The following is a 24406-nucleotide window of genomic DNA, read 5'->3' as shown; positions in this document are numbered from 1 at the left end:
TCTGTGAGCAATCTGGGATTCTCATTTCTGATTTGTGCATATGATATAGAAGCTTCAAATGTGAGCTGTAAATATTACATTTTATATTTTATTTATTCAACTGGAGATGTGCTTTGGATTAGAAAAAAATTGGAGACGTTGAGACAAATTCACAAACCTGAACGTCTACAAGAGATCTGTATGCCAGCACTGGGATCATAACTATGTATGGCTAAAGACACAGTTTTGTGAAGTTGGAGTGGTATATGAATAGCTAGAAGTGTTCCATCAAAAATGTTTACATTTTTTAGAAAGTTTACATTTCTTTTTTTCAGTGTGCAGACTGAAGATATATCCAAAATGTTTACTTCAGAAAATAAAAATAACCCTTTCCTTTTATGTCACGCACATCCACTCTGTATATAGTGGGATGAGTTGTTTATACAGTGGGATGTACTGTTATACTTGCTGCTTCCATCAGAAACAATTTTGTGGGAAAATGTGCCTAATAGTAGAAAGCCTCTTTTATGTCAACAGAAACTGGAGGTGGGAGGGAAGAAAAGTGAAAAAGTGGTATTGTACAAAGAGCCAATGCCAAGTGGGATTGTGAGAACACTAAAGTCAAATGTATATATGGGAGATGTTAATGGCAACAAAGTGCACCATTCTATATCCAGAATTTGAAATAGGTAAATAGTTTTATACTTAGCTTTGTACCATCAAATTCCATACATGCACATAGTCAAATGTCTGCATTTCCCACAATATTACAAAATTATTTATGTAATTTATTACAGCTGTTTGATTACAGTTACAAGAATATTTTTTTTTAAGCTTTTGCAGAAATGTCTTTTCTATTTATTCCTAATAAAATAATTAATGCAAAGTCATACCTTATGGATACATTTTGTTATTCCCAGTTCATCATGAGCACAGTAGTAAGGAAAGAGTGTGAATTCCATTGGGGGAAACCTATTTTTCATTCATAACCACAATTCAGAGTGTTTCCACTATTTATTCACAAACATAAAGTCTCAGTCATTAAAACCTGCATAACTTTAAAATTATGTGTGAGTTATTTTTATTCGTCATTGAAAAGTGTTTAAGTTATTGACAAATATATTCAAGAGAATTTACTTGTGTCATCTAAACATACAAAAAAATCTGAATAATGTATAGTGCTTTCTAGATACATTATAACATAATCAACTTTTTAAATAATGGCCAATTGATGACAGTTCTCTGCAGAATAGAATGACACTAAAGGAAGTCATCCTTGGTCTATGCCAAAATGCTTCCCTTACAACAGTCAATGTTATCTTAACAGAGTAACATTAGGAGACAGGCAACTCCCTGAAAGAATCCTTAAATTGCTTCAATAATTTGAGAAGTTTCATGTGATTGAAAGTCTGCTCTATGTGCAACAGGATTTTTTTAAATTTACTTTTGCTTTTAAACAATATTGGTATTTTGATTGTAAGGGACACATATACAAATACATGTTGAACAAATATCATTGAAGTCAAAGTAACAATAGTCTTAGCTTCAGATCTTTTTGTTGCCTTATATGTAACTTTGATTTCAGTGCACAACTTTTGAATAAAATTGGACCAAAAAATGTCAGTAACAAAGAGGTCTGTCAATAATGACTATTAAATTAAATTTTTCTTTGTAGATCTTTACTAATACTGGTTATATTTCTAGCATGCCTCACTGTCAATAATAAAAACTGTAAATGTAAAAGTAACTTAAAGGAAAGGTCCTAAACTTCAAGGTCATCAACAGTTCCATAAACAATAGTGGATCAAAAGATTAGTCTTTCTTTTGCAAAGTGGATTTTTTAACACTACTATATTGGTAGGAAAAAAGGCACCCTTAGAGTCATAGGAAAATATTTTGCATGTTTAGTTTATGTATTGAGTTCAGCTTCTATTATATCATGTTTATAAAGCCTCTAGCATTCTCCAGAAAACTATATTCTTGGAGTTTAACTATCTAACATTTTGAGAGGAATTAAATCAGGAAGACTAATTCATTTGAGAAACAGAGACATATGTTATTTTTCTTGATTTTGTTTTCTTAAATAACCAATCAAAACTCTGCAAAAATGTAATTTCTTCTATGATTTCTTTAATAATTGTACTAATAAACACTAACAGAACTACCACAGCCATAAGACTGATTAGTTTATTCCCTCTTGTGGGGAATCCACTTGTTTTATCTTTTAGATATTATTTCTATTAGCAATTAGGAGACTTTTGTCTTTTGTGCTGCCTTTTTTTTGTGTGTGTGTGTGTGTGAGCAGCAAATGTTTAATTCTCATTAGAGAAATAATCAATAAAAAGAAAAATAAAACAAAAATTCTACATCACAACTGGCTGACACTGATCTATAGTGTTCCAGTGTATTTGAAGAGTTGGGGAGGGAAACTTGCATTCATCCAAGCTTTTGAATATAAATCCTTAGGCAAAAGAATGATCACTATTTGCCAGTATTGTTTCCTTTATCATCATATAAAAATATGTATAGACTCATTCATTTAAAAGCAGCTTTTCTAACATTCATATGCTTAACCTTGCTCCTATCTCAAAATCAGTAGCAGCAATAAGAACAATAATAAAATATCTAATAAACAATAAAAACAAACGAAAAGGACTTTAATATATAAGAATGGGTAACAGTAGGAAAAATTGACATAACAGGCCAATGTGAAACAAAGACTTTCCAGTAAAACTGGTTGATGTTTTAGAAGAAAATAAAGTTATGATGAATAAAAAATTGGAAATATAGAGAAAATGCTAAAATTTTAGAACATACTTAGAATATTAAACTACAAAATTTACAAGCAGCATTTTGAGAAATTTAATTGTTGATTTCACTAAAATTAATACTTCTTGCAGATCTGATTCCACTGTTATCTTCATACTGTGAAACAAAAGGAATTGTTGGAGAGAAAAGGTACCATGCTAGATTAACAATGATGAGATAATCTGGTTTTTGAAAAGACAGCTGGTTTTCCTGTAAATGTAACACTGTTTAGCACAACTTAGCCTATCAGAAGTGATTTTAACTCATATACATAAAAAGGATCTCAATAGATCACAGAAACCAAGATCAGATACCATTTCAATTTAAATCCATTCTCTTTGAAGTCAGAGGTAAAAGTATATTTTTTTTATATAACAGCAAACACAATGGTAAGAAAAAAAAAAATTAAAAAAAAGATCCCTAAAGTTTAGAAGAAACTCCAGAACCTATTGATGTAGGTGTATAAAAATAACGTGAATGAAAAATTTAGTTCTTATTGTGGCTAGATTTTACATAATCTAAATAAAACAAGTTAGTAATTTTATTCTTTCAGCATAAGAGGCGTAGTTTGAATTTTTTCACATGACAATATTGTTTCATTTGGGATAAAAAAAAGGCAAATTGAAAATGTGTAAAAGGAAACTGAGAATAAAAATAAAATTGAGGATAAATTGAAGACAAAAATAATCAAGGCACATAAAAAATCTACCATGGATTGCAACTAACAGAAGTAATCTTTTTTTGAAGGTCAGTATATCGGTAAAATAATCATAACTACTCTGTATGAATGTAATCAAGAGGAAGTTCTGGGAACAGAATTAAAATTCAGTTTCTAAGTTCATTAGGTATCTGTCTAGTAGAACTGAAAGCTACTGTCTATATTTAACTGCAATTATATTATAGAATTTTCTGGTTTTTGGTCTCAGAAGCGTATGTTTATGTGAAGCAATATTTGTAGAGAGAAACATCTTTTATTCAAGAAGTTGCAATAGCTGGGCAAAATGGACATGCTTGTCTGTGGAAGAAAGACTAATTGTAACTCAAAAGCGAACTGACTGTGGAAAATTAGTATTGAACATTTTGTGGCTTATTTCTAATTAGGACAGAGAAGCATGTAAAAAGATTTAAACCAGTGAACTGAGGTTCACTTTATGTCAGGAAACAAAGATCTCCATGCATGCTGATGCTGTTAGAAGGAAAGACATCTTCAAATCAAATGTCCCAAGTAAGAGGCTGTATGTATTTCTTCATCTCAAGTGTCTTCAAAGGTTTCCACTAGGAAAGCCCTTTTAATTACAACCAGAATTCGTCCCCAAAATTGCTAGTCATAGAGGACTGTGAGATCTCTACTTTTGGGCCATGAAAAGTTTCCTAGAGGATCAGCAAGACTTCAAAGAAGAGGCATACTTGGTAATCCTGTTCCCAGAGCCTGTGCCTCCCTGAGTAGCAGAATTTCATAATCCATTAGTGTCCTTAGGATGCTAACTGATTCAGCTGGGCAGATAGAAAGCATCAACGTCAAATCTACTGCCAAGGCAAAAGTTCAAAGTATCATTACTGTCAGAAATGATCAGCCCTAAAGGGAAGCACAAATGACACTACTATATTTACCATATGAACTTCAGTAGATCAAATAGTCTAGTTTTCCTTATTCCACTTGCATTTATTCTGAATTTCCTATTGCAGCTATTCTCAGTCATAAGTGGAAAGTCTAATTAAGTGAAGTTGTGTATGTATGAGCAACAGAAGGGAATAAAATGTAGGACTTTTATCGCTCTTGACATGTCAGAAGAGCCTCTATAGACTGTTCTGGTCATGGTTCATCAGTTACGTGATGCAGTGAAGGAACAGTATCAATTTTCCAGCCTTTCATGAGCTTCCAACATGCAGAAGATGCATTATACAATGACATCATAGCCCACATGCTTAAATTGAATATAAGAGTTAGGAAACTTCTTTTGATTCCCACATTTGCAACAAAGCCCCAGTGCAGCCGAAGGATAGTTTGTGTATAGTTAGATTAACACAGTGTTCCCCTTCAATAGACTTATAAGATGTGTTAACACTGTCAAGGAGGTACAATCTGAAGTTACAAAAAAAGTAATCTTAGAGGTTTTGTTTTTCTTCGTGCTGTAGAGCAACAGCTCAGTCATTATGAAAGAAACTTGAACATCCAGACTTTTCTACCTCTTCCCTTCAGGAAGAACGATACTGCCTGATGAAATGAGAAGGCCATAACCTAGTTGAAGACAAGACCTGAACAGAAAAAAAATTATATTATTATCTACTTTTTTTTCTTTTAAAAAACACAGTTTAAAAGTGATTAAATGAACTTCATGTTAAAACGCTTGCAGCCATGAAAACTGTTCTCGTATTCCTTCCCACTCCTTTTGTAGAGCTGTCCCTTGATTATTGAGTTCCCCAGGACACATTCACGAGAACAGTACCTTAACTTACTACTCCACATTCACATATTTATGCCTACAACAGCTTGACTTTTTTTCTTGTTCACTGAATGTGAACAGTTTTTATGACTTTATAGGACATAAATACTTAATCCATCTCACTTCCAAACTTCTTCAAGTTTGTGATCAACAAAGTATTCACTGTGTAAATCCATCTCATGTCATTCTTGTTGTCTGATTAAAAAAAAAGAATTTCACAACCAGTAAAATCCTAAGCAGTGCTGACATTCATGGCTGTTTGATGACTACAACACAAGCACCAGCTCTTCCAATATTTAGAGAAGCCATCTGCAAAAAAAAAAAAAAAAAAGAAGATACAAAATAACTGAACAGTAACAAGCCATGCAAGAGGTTGCCAAAGTGATGTGTCAACATTATTCTAAAATGGTCAAAACTAATGGGAATACAAGCTGCTAAAAATAAATACAACCCACAATCTCCTAGTACTGTATTTTTAAAGTTACTTAATCACATCTGACATTTTTCACTTGAAAGTGTAAGAACAGAAAAAAACCAAAGTGATTTTAGACCTGTCATCAATTTTGTGAACTCTTGATATGCAAGGAGTATGTAAAATATCTAGACTGTAGCTTAGGTTCATACTTCTGCATTGGTCCCTGAGGCAAGGTCAAGGCACCAATATCAAAATTATGTGGTTCCCATGTTCCTGAACAACTTCAAATGTCCTTTAGAATACTTTTGGTAGCTTTAGACACTATTCAAGACAACACAAGGATTATCTTGCTGAAATTAGCACAGTAGAGTAAGCTTATACACTATGTAATAATAGTAACAATAATACACTGTAATTAATGGTACTATACATATCAAAGCAAAGTTGTTACATGTTTCCTAACTATCTGACCAAACAATTATGGTGAGTTTTTTGATTGCTTGGCTGTTTTTTTCATGCAGACTGGTGGACTTGGGAAAAGAGTCTTTCCAAATTGATTTCTTATTTCCTACAGAATGTCATAAAAAATGGTCTCTTGTCATTTAGTTAATATTAGATAAGAAAAGGTGGGCTTCTGCATTAACTTTATACCATGTATGTCTACATTTAAGCTTGGCAACAGAATCACCCATTTACAATCATAAAAAGAAACAGGCATTTTTGAATAATACATCTGGTCTATTTTAAATGCTTATTTTAGGATAAGTTCATGATTTTGAAGTATGTACTTTTCTTCATTAACTTTAAAGGCAACTTAGAGTGACTAATTCAGATGTATTTTTTCAGAAAGTCTTATAACAGAATTAGTAAAAGGAGGTGTTGAAACAATCCTTCATTTAAGTCTTTACTATAAATCCAAATATTTCCAAGCACTACTGTGACATAATAAAATACCTTCCTTCTACAACCAAATCACTAGTCCCCAGCTTCCTGGGAGAGAAAATGGAATTTAAGAATGAAATGAAATGAAAACTTGTTGCTCTACATAAAATAAACAAATTTTCAAATAAAGGCTTTTCAGGATATGCTGTTTACCAAATAAAATTCCCGGTCCGTTTTGATACTTTTAATGACATTTCTTCTGCATGAAGAAAGATGAAAAAACTAATTTGCTATAGAAATTGATCAGAACAAGAATTTTGTCTGAAAGGTAACAAGATAATATTTCTATTGACTGCTTAGTCTATCTTTTTCAAGTCTCTTTGGATCCAATTCTCTCCTGTCTCCAGAGGAAACTCCTGACATAGTACTTGCTAAAATACTAGGACTAGTTTTATAGCTATGGCAACATCAGATACTATACTTTTTTCAGAAAAGTTTTTATGTACAACTGGCAAAATATATTATAGACAAAAAAAAAACCCAACAAAACAAGCTTTATGATTACCTGTGTCCATTCATTTGTTTGAGGGTCATATGCTTCCATAGTGTTGAGGTATGTTTGGCCATCATAGCCACCTACTGCATATAATCTGTCACCAAGAAGACAGACACCAACAGCATCTCGAGGCATACTCAGTGGAGCCACCATTGTCCATGTGTCAGTTTTTGGATCGTACCTGAGGAAAGGGAAAGGAAACTGAATGTCCAGAGAGAAGATAAGTGTAAATTCATGCTCACCTTCACTTGAATATGGTTATTTTTTTCTGGGAGAAAAAAAAAATCCTTTAGCATTGTATCCAAAAATAGTCTTCCTAACAGCAAAAATAAAACATTCAGATTTATTGCGTTACTAGTTCAAATCCTTACATGTTGACTGGGAACTTTTGCTCGGCTAACCTTTTATAATAAACTAGGGTTTCTGTGGGATAAGATGTCACAAAAATAGATTCTAGAAGAACATAAGAGCAATATCCACATGTGCATACATTTTGATGTATGTATTTTAAACAGAATATATTCTTTCTAAAATTAAATTACACTATATTTTAATTTCTAAAATTATGCTATGCAACTTTCACAGCCAGAAAACCACCTAAAGAGTTATGCTTAAATGCATTAGAATTAGATTCCTCTTTTGATATTTCCTCAAATGAAGAGAGTAGTACTGTTTTTAAGGTGTAATCACCAAAGAGTTTTTAAAACTGAGAGTAAAATTCTTATTGAACAAAAACAGTAATTTAAAAATTAAACATTTGGCCTATGCCATTAATTTAGATATTCACTAGTAATGTAAAAATTAGTTAATTTCAGAAGCCATTTAATTTTCTCTCTTTTAGACATTTGTAAAATAGTAATGTATTGCCTTTTGATAGTGCCACTTGGTTTGTTACGAAAGATGGTTGGAGTATAAGGTTAAACTAGCTACCTCATTATTAGATGATGAATATTACTAAAAGAGAATACTGTATCACAGTATGAGAGAATTAATTTCATCTGCCCTTAAGCATCTCTACTATGTAGTAAAATAACTTGACAATCGGTGTAGATAAACAGTTTAAGGATATAAATCCTTTGACTGATTTTTGTCAGTTTCTTAAGTGTAAGGTAGAGAACACTTTGCACATGACAGTTTCTCTAAAATAATTATAAAGGAACCCTACAATGGCTAAAAATCTTATTTATTTAGAAGTCCTTTAACTATATACTCATATAAAATTAAGCATCAAACCACTTTGTTCTGCACCTTTAAGAGACAGTGTTAGCTATAAGCTCATTTTAGGGGGGGGGGGGAGTCAAATTCATTCGAATATTTTCTTGTAGTCTCAACTTTATTTATTTATAAGTTTATTTATTTATCTAGAAGTAGATAATCCTACAGAAAGTTTAATGTACAAATGCTTTACCAAAAGGAAAATTCTACATTTTCACTATGAAGGCTGACTAAATAGCACCTGTAACTATTTCAGTCATTTGTTTTTTCAAAAAACAACTAGTAGGAATGCTATCTGAAGTCCCAAATTATATTTGAACAATGAATTTTTTAAAAATGTTTTAATATAAATATTGCAACAACAGTGTTACAGTGCTTAGCTTGTAACTGACTTTTGGTTCATAAATATGACCTTCAAATTGAGCAATAACAGAATTGGTTTTAGCCTTTATTAAATTGTTCTTGACAGCTAAAACCATTTTGGGAAAAAAATTGTTCTCATCTACCAGCTTCTAATCCTTCTGGCTTTATAGCGACTTCTCAGAAAACAAGATTTTAAAATGTTGTGTTCAACTTTTTATGTTCAAAATCCCATTAAACTGTTTGTATTATTATATTTTTTAAATTTATTTTATTTATTCACATTCTTTCATGTTGCTGTCCTTTCTCAAGAAGATTTGAGTAAATATCTAGATATGTGGAAGGGAAGTGCATAAGTAACAACCAAAAAAAAATTCAAGTGGATTTTTTCAAAGACTGTATGACTTTTTCAACAATAGCATCATAGGCCTCTAACTGAGAGAGTTTCCCAACTAGCAAAATGCACCAGCATGTATTATATATTCACCTGTCTGAAGGTAATAAATTTTAATAGGCTTTCTAATACATTGATCTAGAATTACAAGGGCCAAGGTGAGGAGGTGCAAAAGCAAGGAAACAAAATACAATTGACATCTTTGGCCTTTTTTTTTTTTTTAATAAACAGATACACAAGGCTAAACAGAATTCTTATAACTCTGTGCTGTCAACAAAACAGATCTGCACAAGAACTTGTTTTTTGTAATTGCTAGGAAAATGTCTGAGATAGCTTATATCCTTTTGTCTGCTAAAAACAACTGTATATTTCACCTTTATAATAACCAGGTATGCTCTAGGGTGAGGGGGGTTGTGATGAAAGTTCCTGAATTTTGAAAGAAGTCAATTTGAAATCAAGGTGAGACAGAGGGGAAAAATATACATCACCTGCTGATTTTTTTTTATAGCTGTCAAGCTTTGAGTAACATTTGGAAAAGAAAGCTAGTTTATAAAATCTTCCAAAATATCTCAAAAATTTCATAATTCTTAAAAAGGAAATAGTTATTTTACTTTTAAAAATGCATAAAATGTTGTACTTTCGTAGCTTGTGAAGAGCAAGCAAACATAACATTTTATTTTAGAATGCTTGAAGACATAGGAAATCCACAGGATTTCAGCACTAGCATTTAAAATACACAGATCTGTCCTCATTAGATTTACATGATCTCAAAAATAAATTTTTAAACATTATGTCTGGCTTGACAATATTCCAGAAACAAATTGATATTTGAATAAAGCACATCCTATCAGCATGTATCAGAATGACAAAATTACTGGAGCAGAGACTCATTCCTGAAGAACAAACTTAGTTAAAAAAGATGCCCTAGATATTTACAGAAAGTAAAACTTCCGAGAGATATAAATTAAGTTTCTATAATAGACCTCATTATCACTTACTAGTCTTTAGTTTCCTAAGTTACTGAGATGTTTTTATTCTTTGAAGATGAAGCATTATTTTTGAAAGTAAAAATAGACACACTAAACCACATCCCAGTCACCTTATAGACTTATAAATCACTGGAGGCCCATGAGAGTTTTTTCATATTTTAGTGGAGTCCAGTGGTTAATTCACATCCACTCTATGCTAGCTAATAGCCTTACAAATTCTGATTTGATTTGGTAGTCCCAGCTTTTGGTGTGTAAGCTATCTGCCCATACAGCACATTATGCACCTTTTTTGCTAAAAATGCAAGAATACCTAGAGGAGGAACACTGTATAATGTCATTCAGATACCAGTACATGAAATAGTTTAAGGATATGTAGTATAGTTCATTGTTATAATCCTCCCTGAGAAGAACAAATGTGATGGAATGTGATTTGTCTTCAACACCAGAAGGATTTTCTTCTCAGAGACTGAAAAATAAAAGAGTATCTCCCTTACAAGTACCAATAAGCAGAAGTAGTTGGAAAGATTCCATACTTATTAATATTGTCACCAGTAGTCTTAAAATGCATTTATTTTATTGAAAATTCTGATTATTGTTCCTTATAAATGGAAGTTCATGAGGGTAGGACCTGTAACTACAGACATCATCAGATTTCTCTGATGAATTTTCCATCTGTTGGAGACAAGAAGTAAAGTATTTGGCAATCTATGATCTTCGCTTACATAAGTAGAGATGGGAATGAGTCTAAGACTGAGCAAAATCACGTGGACAACATAAGGAGTAAGTTTTATGTATAATTTTTGGATTGCATATGGGGTAATCAGTAAATGACAAGCCAGATTCAGCAGAAACAACAACTGACATTTAATTACAGTTTAACCCCTTCAGAAAATAATTAAATAGATAAATCTCTCTCAGCACCTGTCTTTACTTGTTAGGCTAAACCAACTACTCAAACATATTTACTTTAACCTTTGGAACATGTACATATTTAGAGAGTATATTTTCCCTATTCTATTTTAAAGCATAGAGAAACATAAAAATGTCAAGCCTTCATAAAGCATTTGAAGAGTACATTCAAATTGAAAGCTATAATCACTCCAACTGTGCCCTACTACCCCTCTAGGTATTCTTGAATTTGTAGAATATCCACTTGCAAAATTCAGGGTACTATAAATACAGTGTTTAACGCTTATATTTACACATCAGGAAGTGGCAGTGTGGCTAAAGGAAGCAATGTCATGTATGGTAAATATCCATCACTTAAGCAGTTCTCTATTTCTTCTTTGTGCAGCTATGTTTTTAGAATTACAAAATACTGGTGTTATAAAATTATTTCAAGACTATATTTCTATCTCTGCAAGGTTAGTGTATGACTGTGCAATGTCTAATATTATGTCTTAAACCCAAAGATGTCTTAAAACCAATGATTTCTTAAATGAGATGTGTAAACAGTGAATTTTTGTATCCACGGTAATATATAATAACACTGTTAAAAAAAAAAAAAAAGAGAGAGAGAAGAAAAAATAACCTTCAAATTAACTGCCTTCTGCAAACCTTTATGAAATTTTTCAAGTACATAATGATTTGGCATTTCATGGGGTAAAACATCTGTTTGATTTTACAATTAATTGTCTAAGAAAATGATGCTACTGTACATAATTCTGTATTCAAAAACATGCATATATAATAGGATACCTTTCTACATAGTCCAGCAGTCGAGAACAATGGTTAGAAGCAGGAGCATCATGGCCTCCAACTGCATAAAGAAAGCCATCACATGTAGCCACTCCTACACCTCCTCTTCTCTTACACATAGGAGCACACATATTCCATTTATTTGTGTGAGGATCATAATATTCCATTGAACTCAAACAGGAACTTCCATCCCGACCTCCAACTGAATATAACCTAGGGAAGTCCACACAAATAAAAATGTTAATAAAACAAGAGCTCAGAACTGTAGAAGTAAAAACAAGTAGCATTTGAGGTTTTTTTATCTGACATCAGTAAATAGGAAAAAGAAAAAAGTATAATTTCTCAAAATCATATGAATTTCATATGGCCAGCAAACATAGATGATTATAGTATTATTACCACATTCACACACTACTTAGTGCTTAGCCCACCGGAATAGAAAAAGCAATATTTTCTTTCTGGTAATAGATATTTTCATTCTTCAATTACAGCATATACTGCCAAGAGTGCCGTAAGTGAAATGCAGATTTGTCTCTATAGATTTATAAATCATGCAAGCAAAGTTGGATCCTAACCCCTCATCATCTCTGAGGTGGAAGTGAAAGTGCTAAGCTGTAATTGGTAAACCAGATAAACAAGAAATATACAATCCATTCATTATAGTTTCTCTGTTTTTTTTATTGTGCATCAAAGTAGTGGGAATTAGTCTGACAGCTGCTGTCCTGTATTTTAATATTCTATCTTGTGTAACTCTTAAATACGGAGCAGATTCACAAGCTTCTGATTCTTCCATATTAAAAACAAACAAAAAACACAAACAAAAACACAAACAAAAAACCCAAACAAACAAACAAAAAGAGATACTGCACAAGCTCCGTATGGTAAAGTGCAAAGTATATGAAAAATTGAAAACTGTAGTCAGTCTTTGCTCTAGTATTCAGCCTATTCCACACAGAAAACTGTCAACGGGACACTCATGTCCAGAATTAATTTTATACTTACTGTAGAGATCAAATATGTAGCATATTGCAGAAAATAATATCCCATTATGTTTTAAATATGGATTTTTAGAAAAGGTACTACCTCAGCTTTAAGGATCTTGGTTATACTGAAGAAAAGTATTCCCACATTGACATTAACATGTCTGCTCAGCAAGTAAGATAATTACACCCCCAGGCACTGTATGTTGGTTTTCTTCATCAGAGTATATTATGAGGATTGAGTTCTGCAGAGAAGTCACTGAAAACTTCTGGAAATATTTTTAATTCCAAATGGCAAAAATGTGGTTTAACAAAAGAAAATGTTATATTTGTAACTACCTGCAGGCAAGAAACTTGTTTCCTTCCTCCCTTTATAATGGTTTCCATGAAGAAATGGTTATGATTGTTTTTTCCCATTATTACCATGTTGCATTCATTTCTTATATGAATTCTTTTGCAGTCTGTTGCCTTTCCTACAGTGCTTGGAGATTAACTAATAGAAACACAGGCTACTTTCACGTCCAGCCACTGAGCAATTTAGGATGCAGAGGCTCACTGTGTGAAACAATAATTTATTTGGAAGCTTTTACTGTTCTAAGCACTCCATGAATTCAGATCTACTTAAATGTGCATTTACCATTATGTTTTGTTGGAATGAATGCTGATGAATAAGGAAGTACTATTACAACAACTGAATATATCACTGAAGCCATAGAACATTTTGGTATTGCCTGACAGATATACTTGTGCTCCAACTAAAGTAGCCAGGAGAATCTATGTACCTCTTTAAGAGATGTCAAAGCAAATGGATTTTTTGCAACTATTTCTGTGGCCCCAGGTGAGATGTAGTTAGAGATTAAGACGCCTACACGTGTGTGTTTGCAGTGTCTAAATTTCTGATATGCTCAGGGTAGTCAGCCTAGCCTAAAGAATGACTGGGTTCACCAGCCACAACTATACTTTTTTCTTAAGCAGGAGTGCAGAACAGCACTAAAAAAATTGAGCATGTGATCCAAATACATCTATTATACATTAATAGTAATGTAAATTTATTTACATGTAGGTGTCTGCAAGGATATTATCTTTATTTTCAAAGATGGAACGTGGTTCAGATGTCCAAAGACAGTGATCAGATGTCAGCTGTGACATCTAGGGTATGGTGACATTCCCTGCAAGCTGACAGATATGACAAAGACTACACAGGAGAAGTAGGAGTGACTGTGGAGGTCAAGCAGGCTATCCTAAGGCCATCCAAATGGCAATAGACAATTACATGTAGATAAGTGAATTGATCTCTGAAAATAAAGATCATGGTTAACAAGCCTGAAGTTTCCACATAGATTTCTAAGTAAATATTTGGACACCTAAACACTTCATACACTATGAAAAAATGCAAAGTGCCAACACTTCTGCAGAGTTCAGTGGGAATAACATGTATTCCCCTAGTCTAAATACTTGCCACTTTGTTGTTTTCTTATGGTATGAAAAGTCCTTAACTATTGAATTATCTTTTAAATGAAATAACTCTATAAGCTGACATTTCCACACTGAAAGTGAAGCACACTTTTTCATTAATTTATTTCAACTAAGACAGCTAGTAAAATACAGCCAGAGGCATTACTGAGTTGCTGGTAAAGAAAAAGCAAATACTACTCGTAAGTAACAGATACAAATTTCATCCAGTGATTGGGACCTATGCTATTCAGAACAACACAAAATTAATTTCCAAAATCAGATTTTTGAATAACTATTTTAGGATTTGATTGTGTTTATATCTCAGCAAGGAATAGCTCATAAGACTAAAAATAAAATTTTATTTCATAAAGGTCTACTTCAGTCAAATAAAAGTTGGAAATTGAGAAATTGTCTTAAGGATACGGTTGTGGCTGAACCTGAACACCTCAGTCAGGAATTGCTTCCACTCTTAAGCTGAGTTTCCCAATACGTAGTCACAAACGCCAAAAATTACTGCAGAACAACTCTGCAACTGGTGCTGAATATTCAGGATACTGTACAGTTGAATGAAACTTTTGCAATACTTGCATCCAAATATCTTTATTAGCCTTACTTTCTTCTTAGGGTTCAAAATCCTATTTTATTATATGACTTCGAATTAATCAATTTTTTCAGCTTTATCTTTCTTGGTAATAGTTTAGAGTAAACTTTTCTAAAGGGAAAATTATAATGTATTTTTCTAGAAAGTCTAAAAACCTTGAATTACTGAAATCAGATATCAGTCCTGCAATTGCAAGTGCTACTCTTAGACATCTTAACTATATTAAATTCTGTAACTTCAGTTACCAGATACTACCACTGCTCTGAATGATTTGTTGAAAATACTTATAAGTAGACTTTCATTTTCATGTGCATGTATTTACAGAATTCAGACATGATAGATAATCCAGTGAGTCTCAATTTAACAAAGTCAGGTTCCTCAAATTTTGCTTTGTTTTTTAATCTGACATTGTTAATTTACAATATTATTTTAGTAATTTTACCCTACCTCACGTACTTCTTCTGTCTGTTCTTTTACTGTACATCTACCATCAGGATAGTACATATATGATCCCCAAAAATCTAACTTAGCATCAAACACATAGCTGATTTTTTTTTCTATTTCTCACTGATTACTGATGTCTGTAGACTTTTTGTAGAGGTCATCTCTCTTAATAGCTTTTCAATACCTATAATATTGTAAGGCTTTTATTTTCAACATTGTGGAATTAAAAAAAAAAAAAAAGCTTGAGAAATAAAAATAATCACGATCACAGGAAAGTCATATCTGCATTTATTTTTGACTTGGGAATATTCTGTTAACTTCATTGCACCTCCTTGTGTATCCCATCAAAATTGTTGAGATTTCTACTATAATTATCACTGTTTAGAGGGGAAGAACTAAATGGAAAAGAAAGCATCCAGTAGTGAGTACTGATCACAACAATTTTTTTGCCTGTGGAGATGTTATAGATTTCTATTCCACAATGGTCTATATTTCACCTTATTCACACACTGTGTATAGATATTAATTTAGACCAAACTCATTCTCCTCTGTGCTGGAAATTTGTCTTTTCGGGGTTTGGTCACTTCTTTTTGTATTAAGATGAATACAGATTCCTAAATATTTCTGTGTATATATATTATAAAATGGTTAGAAAATGCAGGAGATGTTTGAGACACTTGGAGGAATCATCACCAGCTGGATCAAAAGGACTTATCTCACTGCTATCATTACAAAACTTTGATAACTAATCAGAAAAGCCATTTTCAAATTCAATTTGACAAGTCAACCTCAAAAGACCAGACTGTCTTTGATGTGAGGTAGTATGGCTTGTGAAAACAGTTGAATGATGCCTTTGCTGCATTTCTTAATGAGATTTTACCTTTCAAAATTCTTGCACTGTGAATATCAAAGGGCATATCCAGTCTTTTCCTTAGGCTCCTTTGTACCCTTTTCTGCCCTTTCAGCATGCCTGAAAGAGTAACAGAGAATTGCTCTTGCACAAAGGATATCTGCCTGGTAGAAGTGAGGGAAAAGTAATAATTGTAATTGGTGCTGGACTTCTGTATTGCTCAATCAGTCCATACCTGATCTGGGAGTCAGACTGTAGGAGAGGAAAGGTATCTATCCATGCTGCCTTACTTATACCAATAAACAGTAGTTCACTGGCGAAAGTTGAAAAAGACAATATTTTTCTGAATGGAAAGCATTAATGAAGTCTTATTTCTTTGTGTAAATGTGGAATGGTATTTCATGCATTTGGTGCAGTAATGCAGTAGTGGAATAAATAAAAAATATATACAGTTTGGCCCAAGGGAAAAAAAAAAAAGAAGATAAAAAAAAGCCATACATAAATAAATAAATGAATTTAAGATCTTTTATTTGCTCTCTTATTTATTTTAAAAAATAGAGAATCTGTCATTAAATAACAGAATTACTCTGCGTTAGACTGAGGTAATGTCTTTATAATATTCATCTTCTTTGTGGGTATAATAATTTTAGACCACACAGCTGTTCCATTTTGTTCTGTCTCAGTATCAATTTATTGCACAATTTTGACTAAAGTGTTAAAAAATATCTACATATTTTTGTAGTTTCTACAACTAAGGAAGAATATTTTCAGCCTATGTCCCCTCTTCCCTATAGTAGGAGGCAGAATGTCTTTTGAGAAAAGAGTTTGATCAAAAGCAGCAGTTAATAAACAACGTATTTATAAAACAGCAGCAGTGTCAAAACTGTCATAAAATAACCTGAAATAACTTCTATAGAATTTAAATTAATGTATAAATTTTGTGTATAAGTCAAGTTATATTTAGAGTAAAATATAGCAAGAACAGTGACAAGATTTTTAAAAGTTTCTACAAAAACATTCTAAGGCTGATGAGTTAGTCCTTGAAATTTGTCATTCTTCCCATTGCAAAAGGGTTTGGTATAATTAATTAAATTTATAAAATACATGGTAAGTAATTAATATTATTGTAAGTCAAATTTCATGTTATTCTCTAGCTGAGTAGAGAACATAAGATCTTTTATGGAAACACACAGAGATGGGGTAGCTTTATTTTTTTTCGACAAGAGAAAGCACTGATATATTTCAGTATAAGACAAAATGTTCATTCATAAAATATTGATTTTAAAGTTATTCATAGTCAGTAAGAATACTGTGGGCAAAAAGTATGAAGTACAAAACATTTTCTCTCTTTACATGGCTAATTAAGTATGCTAAGTATAATATTTTTCTTAGTTCAAATGGACTAGTAAAAGAATAACTGTATCATCGGTAAGACATAAGAGAAAATAAACCCTCAAGCTAAAAAAACCAAACCAAAACAAAACATAAAAAACCTGTTCTGATGGGAAATACAATTGTTTCGGTCACACTCTTCTATCTTGTTAGCTTGGCATGAAATTTCAAAGTGTTACTTCAGCTTTAAAAATCACTATTGCAGCATATTAATACTTAATTTATTTAATAATATTAAGCCAGATCCCTAGTTTTTACTGAAGTATGAAAATTATTAGTGCATTGCAATTATATGGATGACTTGAAAAAATGTCTTAGCTCATTTAGTTTGTGACCTTCACAATGAATAAATCCTTCTCAATTCAATGAATTCGACCAATAGTGAAAGATCCAGCTGAAGTTGGTCTACTGAGTCAAAGGTGTTTCATCTTACCCCAATATTAGTTATTAAGAAGTTAATCAAGTTTCAAATTAGAAAAACTGAAATATCAGTTAACAGTGGAGATGACAGGATATTTGTTCTGCTGAGTACAACAGATATTTGATAGCTGCTGTAAGGGCTGTTGTCCATAAAGATATTTAGCTGAGTATTAAATTAGATATTTAGCTTTCTTTAATTTCAGTAAGATTTAGATGTTTAAATAACCTTCCAGATTTACATACATGTGGAAATAAGAAAGTAAGTATATGCACATGTGTATACACACACAGATGTATGTGTGTATGTAATTTGAGTAAATGCACACATTTGGTCAGGGGAATATCTCTAGACTTATCCAATTGCACTGAACAAGAGCTTTCTTCAGGTCCCAGTACATAGGCACTAAGTAATATTTGAGACAGGCTGGGATTCTCATACTCCATCTCCCACTAAAGATAATAATTAAAAGTCAGACTTTCAGAAGTCTGCATATATGTCTGCCTCAGGCTATAGGAAAAATATCAGCTTTACTGTAAAGTTTAATGATTTTTTATTGTCCTCTTCTAAGACTCATCTATATTTACCTAACTCTATCTGTTCTAGCCCTTACTAATGCTAGTCTAACCACATAAAAAGAAGTCTCTGTAGAGACTCCTAGTTTGCAGGCTGGATGTAGAAAACAAAGTTGAATCTTGTCTGAAAAAGAGAGAATATGATGCATATTTAACTGAATTGTACATTCACTGAGCTGCATGAGACCCCCACATAGGAAATATTAATTTGTGTGCAAAAGTACAAAAGATCAGACCATGACTGAATAAGTAATAAGCCTTAATGATTCTGCTAAGAGAAAATGCCACAGATAGTTTATTATATGATGCATGAAAGGCAAAGAAGCAGAACTCCTGGAGGAGTATGTAATCAGCCATGCAATCAAGTTTTGTAGGTGGTTATATGAATGTAATACATTGCTAATTCTCTTGTGCCAAACACTGAACTGCTATTAAAGACTTTTTGGAATTATTAACCTATGCCTTTCCGAGGTGAGTACAGATAAAATATATTCCTGTGAGTGACTTGCTGCAAGACAATTTTGAGAACCTTTCTTGTGCATCTATTAATTTAGTTTGAGTTTTGCTATTTTCTTGAAAATAAAGGTTCAGCAAGCTAAATTTTCTGATGTTCACTTTGTAATAATGCATAATAGTCATAAGGGACACATTAAACTAAAGCAATTGCTATTTACCACAGGCACGATATTGATATAAATAACATAAGTTTCATTCCAGCTTTCTTTCATTAAATGACCTGAAAACAAAATGTTCCCTTGCACATTTGCCAACATCTGTATTGGCCAGCCCTCTGTGGTTTCCATTCAACATGAAAAAGAGAATAGCTGGAAAAGTACTGCTAAGACAATAATCAAATTTATGGAAATCCATTACTAAATGAATTCAACTATTGCAAAACTTGTGGAACAACTGGTGGAACTGAATGAATGTAACTGAATTAAATAAAACTTTTTTTTTTTTTTTTTTTTAAAAAAGCTAGATGTTAGAGCATCTCCCCATAACAAGTGAAACTGAAAACATAACAAATGAATTTGCAAAGATGTGAAGGGACAAAATAGCAAATATGTGTATGCTTACATGTTTTTTAAAAAAATCATTTGTATGCTCTATTTCTATGAATGCTTATCTAGAATCCAGAGCATGTGGACACTATGCTATATTTGATCATTTATAATCAAGCAACAGACAAAATCTGACATTGCCAATTGATAAAAAATTATTTCATAAAGGACAAAACACCAAATCACATTTTAATGTTGGATTATCTTTCAATAAAGATATGAAAAGGGAATACATTCAAATATCAGTGACGAAGATAAACAGGAAAAAGGAAGGAAACATAATTGATGGAGAAAGACGAATTTTGACATTTTTTGACATCTTTCTTGAAATTATAAATTATAAATTATTACTCCTCTTCAAGAGTTTTTGAGCATTTGGTTGTTTCCTTTGGTACCAAACTTATGAAACAAGAATCACTGATAGAGCTTTGCTACCAACTTCCTGAAAGCTTCAATGATTTGAAAGTGTTCAACCTAGCTTTTTTCAAAATGGCTATAAAAATAAGGTGAATCCTGGCCAGAGCTGTCCATTTGCCCCAGAGCAGACTTACTGCTTGGGTACTTGAAGCCCATCCCCATTCTTCTTCTTTTACTTTTGCCTAATTTAAATGGCTTCCTTACTCTTTTCTAATAATCCTTTATTTTCCAAGCTCTATCTAGACAACATTTTGCAGGAAACTTGATCTCCTAACTCAACACAAAGATGTCCAGTATGTGGAAACTACTTCATGACTTAGTGTGGAAAAATCAATATTGCAATTTTACTGACTGCAAGAGCCCGGGTGCTGGCAGGGGGCTGCAGGGACCCCTGTGAGAAGAGGCTGAGACTGCCTCATGCTGGTGAGGGGTCTGGAGCACAAGTCTGATGAGGAGTGGTTGAGTGAGCTGGGGCTGTTTAGCCTGGAGAAAAGGAGGCTGAGGGGAGACCTCATTGCTGTCTACAACTACCTGAAAGGAGGTTGTAGCATAGAAGGTGTTGGTCTCTTCTCCCAAGTAGCAAGTCATAGGACAAGAGGAAATAGTCTCAAGTTGCACCAGGGAAGGTTTAGATTGAATATTAGGAAAAAATTCTTCCTGGACTGGGTTGTCAGGCATTGGAACAGGTTGCCTAGGGAAGAAGTGGTGTGATATTTGATATAAACAACAGCAACATGTGGAAATATCAAGTTCACTTAAGCACATCTTTGAGGATTTATAAAGGGCAGAACTCCATTCTCCTTGTTTCCACAAGATATTATCCTGTGAATGAACTGCTTCCCAATGTGTGCCAAAGTCATTATATTTGATGCTTAACTCAGTGTGCTGCTGTGATGTTCTACCGTTTAAAGTCAATCCACAGATCATATTAACAACTAAAGTAATTTTTCCTTCTGTAGCACAGATTTATTGATATCTGTGAGAACAAGACTAAAGGGCCAAACTTTCTGCTGAGAAAACTATAGTTACATGAAAAGAATGTTGATAATTTCCAACATACAAGTAAAAATTCAGGAGTTTATTTTTATAATTTCATTTTTAGGGCCATATAATAGGAAAATCTAAAAAAGATTCAGTTGTGGTTGTGTCACACAATTATTTGTAATAACATACATCTATATGATACAGAAAGCCTCTTTTAGGTATATATTCCAGAGGAAAGTTTGTAAACTTAATTTCATTTTTATTTACAGTTTTCCCATTAAGAACAAAGTTTGTTCTGAAATTAAATTGCATGACAAAGTAGTGTAAAGGTTCAGTGTTCTTAGGGAATGCATGTTTCATATACTAGAGACTTGTTAATAGAAAGCTAGTAAATAGCTACTGCAGTCTTGGAGACAGCTACATTTTAAGTTACTGAAAAGATTAGTATTTATTGGATTGAAACTGCCAACTAGATTTTTTTGTTGTTGTTGTTCTTGGTTTTAAAAATGAAGAAATGAAGACATAATCTTGGAACAGTAAATGGCAATTTTAAAAACTTCTGGAAAGTACAATATTTTTTTTTATACTTCTGGCTCCTTCGTGCTTCTAACTTACACTGCAGAAAAATACTATGGCTTCAGCATTATAACCTGTAAACTGTAGAATATTAGCGTTACATAGTATATACTGCACAATAGTTATATGGTGTTTATGGCAGTCCCCAAAGAACTATTCAAACAAATCATTCCAACTTCTGACTTGTCGTATTATCATATATAAAAAGCACCATCCTTTCCCAATTTGTTTAAACTTCTAAGTTAGTGCAAATCTCCAGTCCACAATTAATGTTTTAACAGCCATATCTGTTGCTGATGTGAGAGTTCGTGCACTCTTTCTCTTCCAATCTATGTAATAGGGTTGTTAATAGTAACAAGGCAGGAGGAGATACTGACCATGATTCCCCCCAGGAAATTCTGCAGTCATGTCAAGTCCTACAGTAGCTACTGAAACATGTTAAAAATTGATATAGGCATCAAGTTTTTGTTTGTTTGTTTGGTTTTTATAAATAAATAAATAAATAAATAAGTAAGTAAACACATACATACATACACACACACACGTAAGCGCGCTAAAGCTAACATCTTTAATATCCTTCACAGTTCCCTTATTGTTTAACTATAAAAAAGGTATGAAGATTAAGGAGACAGAATTTCCAAAATCTCAATACAGATCATTGCTACACAGCACCAATTGCTGATTTGGGAAAACAAAGACATGTTACTAAAAGGGTAAATTATTGGATTCCAATCTTTGGTGTCACATGAAAATAGACAATAAATCCTTTATATGAACCAATAAACATGCATCTAGAACCTGAACAGGGTTTTGTGTACACCCTGTTTACTCCCTATCATTGTTATTCTATCTTTACTTCCCCATCTGAATGTTATCTATTTGTATCCATCTGTTTCTTTGCTAATTGTAATACTTCTCTTGCTTTTCTTAGGTACGACAGGCATACTTTATAATCAACTCTTCAAACTTTGCAATTTCCGTTAAACTTCCTTTAATATGCATGACCAGAATTGAACACAGTAATCCAAGTAACATAAATATTTCCACAATGAAGAAAATTTTATGCATTCTTCAGTTGCATTTCTTTTTTTCACAGATTTATCCTACTGCTTTTTCTATACTAACAAGGTACAGGCTTTTTCCCTCTTCTGCCGCTTTATACTATCAATTTTCTTCAAATACAAGGCTTCTTCATTCACATATAAACTACTAAATATCCCATTTGTACTGCTTCTTAAGGTCATCCAAATACTTCTGTAGAATAGATCAATGTCCTATATAATAATGTTCCCTTTCATATCATTTTGAATGGCCTGATAATTTAACTAGCATGCTCCTGCTGTTACACTCCTTTATTCCAAGGCTGATCTTTAAAAATTCCAGCAGTAACTTTGTGATGTCCTAGTTGTCACATGCAGTTCTTTTCTTCTTAAAATCCCTGTACTATTCACCTTTTTTTCCATCTTAGCTATTTTTTTCCTTTGTAGCAGCAGATCAGCTGCTTGATTGAAATTCTAGTACAATAAATGTGCTGTGTGTCCTACTTTTATCTAGAAAACCACCTATCCCTTTTATTATTTGTTCTAGCTGCACCTTAGGTTTAGAAATCTGTTTAAGAAAAGGAATATTGCACTGCAACCTCAAAATGTAATAATGCAACTAGTTTATATAAAATAATGTTGTCAACGAGACTAAACTTTAAAAAATAACCAACCAAACAAACAATAAAAAAACCTTCAGATATTTCTTTTTTTTTTCTGAATAGATCAAGATTTTGTAACTTCAAGAGTTAAAAGTTTTTTTTCAGATTGGATTATGATGCATGCGTTGACCAATTCTTTTCAGGTTTTTTGAAATATTTTGATAGCATTTTCAGCTTAAATTTAAAAACATATTTCAGTGAAACAACATACGTTTCTATTTGTCAAATTCAGATAGCATCATTTTCCATTTGTTTGAGAAGAAAAATAATTGATGATTTAGTTGCACAGACTATAAGTTAGCTTCAAATACATAAATAAGCATAAAAAAGGTTTAATATATTAAAAACTAATAAGCATTTACTCACAAACCCATCATCCAGAGCCTAAGGAGATGAGAATCTAAAAGTTTTTATTTGTTTTTATTTGTTTATTGGGGGCTTGTTTGTTTTATTTTTTTTGTTGTTGATTTTTTACATATAGAAAAATGTAATTTTCATCCAGTTTTATGTTAAAATGTTTCAATTTTTTCTGCTTAAAATGGTTTTAACTGGAAAACCAATGAAGCAGTCTATAGCAGTATAGATGATCACGAAGGGAATAGTTTTCAGCATTAAAATACAAAAGAGACTACATTATTCAACTATTAAAGAAGTTCACATCTGAGATATTTGGCATATAATATCCCTTTTATGTAAAGTGGCAAAGCAGTGTGGGAGATAAACACATAAAATAATTTCTAGCTCTCTCACTTGAAATATAGTTTAACCCTTCTGCATTTTATTTATCTACTTATTTAACTAACTCAGTGCAGAAGAAAAGAAACATAAGGAATAACCATGAAAAGGCTCCTATGAACTCCCATACTAAAACAGTTTCTCCTTTGTTGAATATTAAAGACAACATCTTTTTTTGCATTGAGGGATCCATTTTTAATATTCATAGAATTTATTTAAAAAAAATCCATAACTCTTTGCCTATTTCAAAGTGAAAAGCTCAGATGAGGAATGCAGCATATGTCAGTTGTGTGGAACAGCAGTGTAGTTAAGAATAGCAACAGAGAGTTTAAAGGTTTGGTCCTTACATATGTTTTCAAGCTTCAGTTCTTGACATATGGGATGTTTTTTAAAGATGGTTATTCAGATAAAAAAAAAATATATATATATAAAAATCAGTAGTGTATTTGCTATATGCTTCAGTGAGACCAGTGCTT

General features: G+C 32.4%; 1 protein-coding gene across 2 annotated transcripts in view; it reads right to left on the bottom strand.

The window, feature by feature from the left end:
* Window positions 1–5254: 5254 nt before the first annotated feature.
* KLHL1 (kelch like family member 1) overlaps window positions 5255–24406 on the bottom strand; it is a gene marked incomplete at its 5' end in the record, with an annotated part of 204039 nt that continues 184887 nt past the window's right edge. For both annotated transcript variants that reach the window (XM_080356114.1, XM_080356115.1), the window contains 3 exons: window positions 5255–5540; window positions 7094–7265; window positions 11741–11953. In XM_080356114.1, the coding sequence (XP_080212240.1) occupies window positions 5481–5540; window positions 7094–7265; window positions 11741–11953 (445 nt within the window). In that variant the 3' untranslated portion in view covers window positions 5255–5480. The remainder of the gene's footprint in view (window positions 5541–7093; window positions 7266–11740; window positions 11954–24406) is intronic.

This window comes from Nesoenas mayeri (assembly GCF_963082525.1).
Source record: "Nesoenas mayeri genome assembly, chromosome: 1".
Taxonomy (NCBI): Eukaryota; Metazoa; Chordata; class Aves; order Columbiformes; family Columbidae; genus Nesoenas; species Nesoenas mayeri.
The sequence above is the reverse complement of the archived record's forward strand: the minus strand, read 5'-3'. Positions and strand labels throughout refer to the sequence as shown.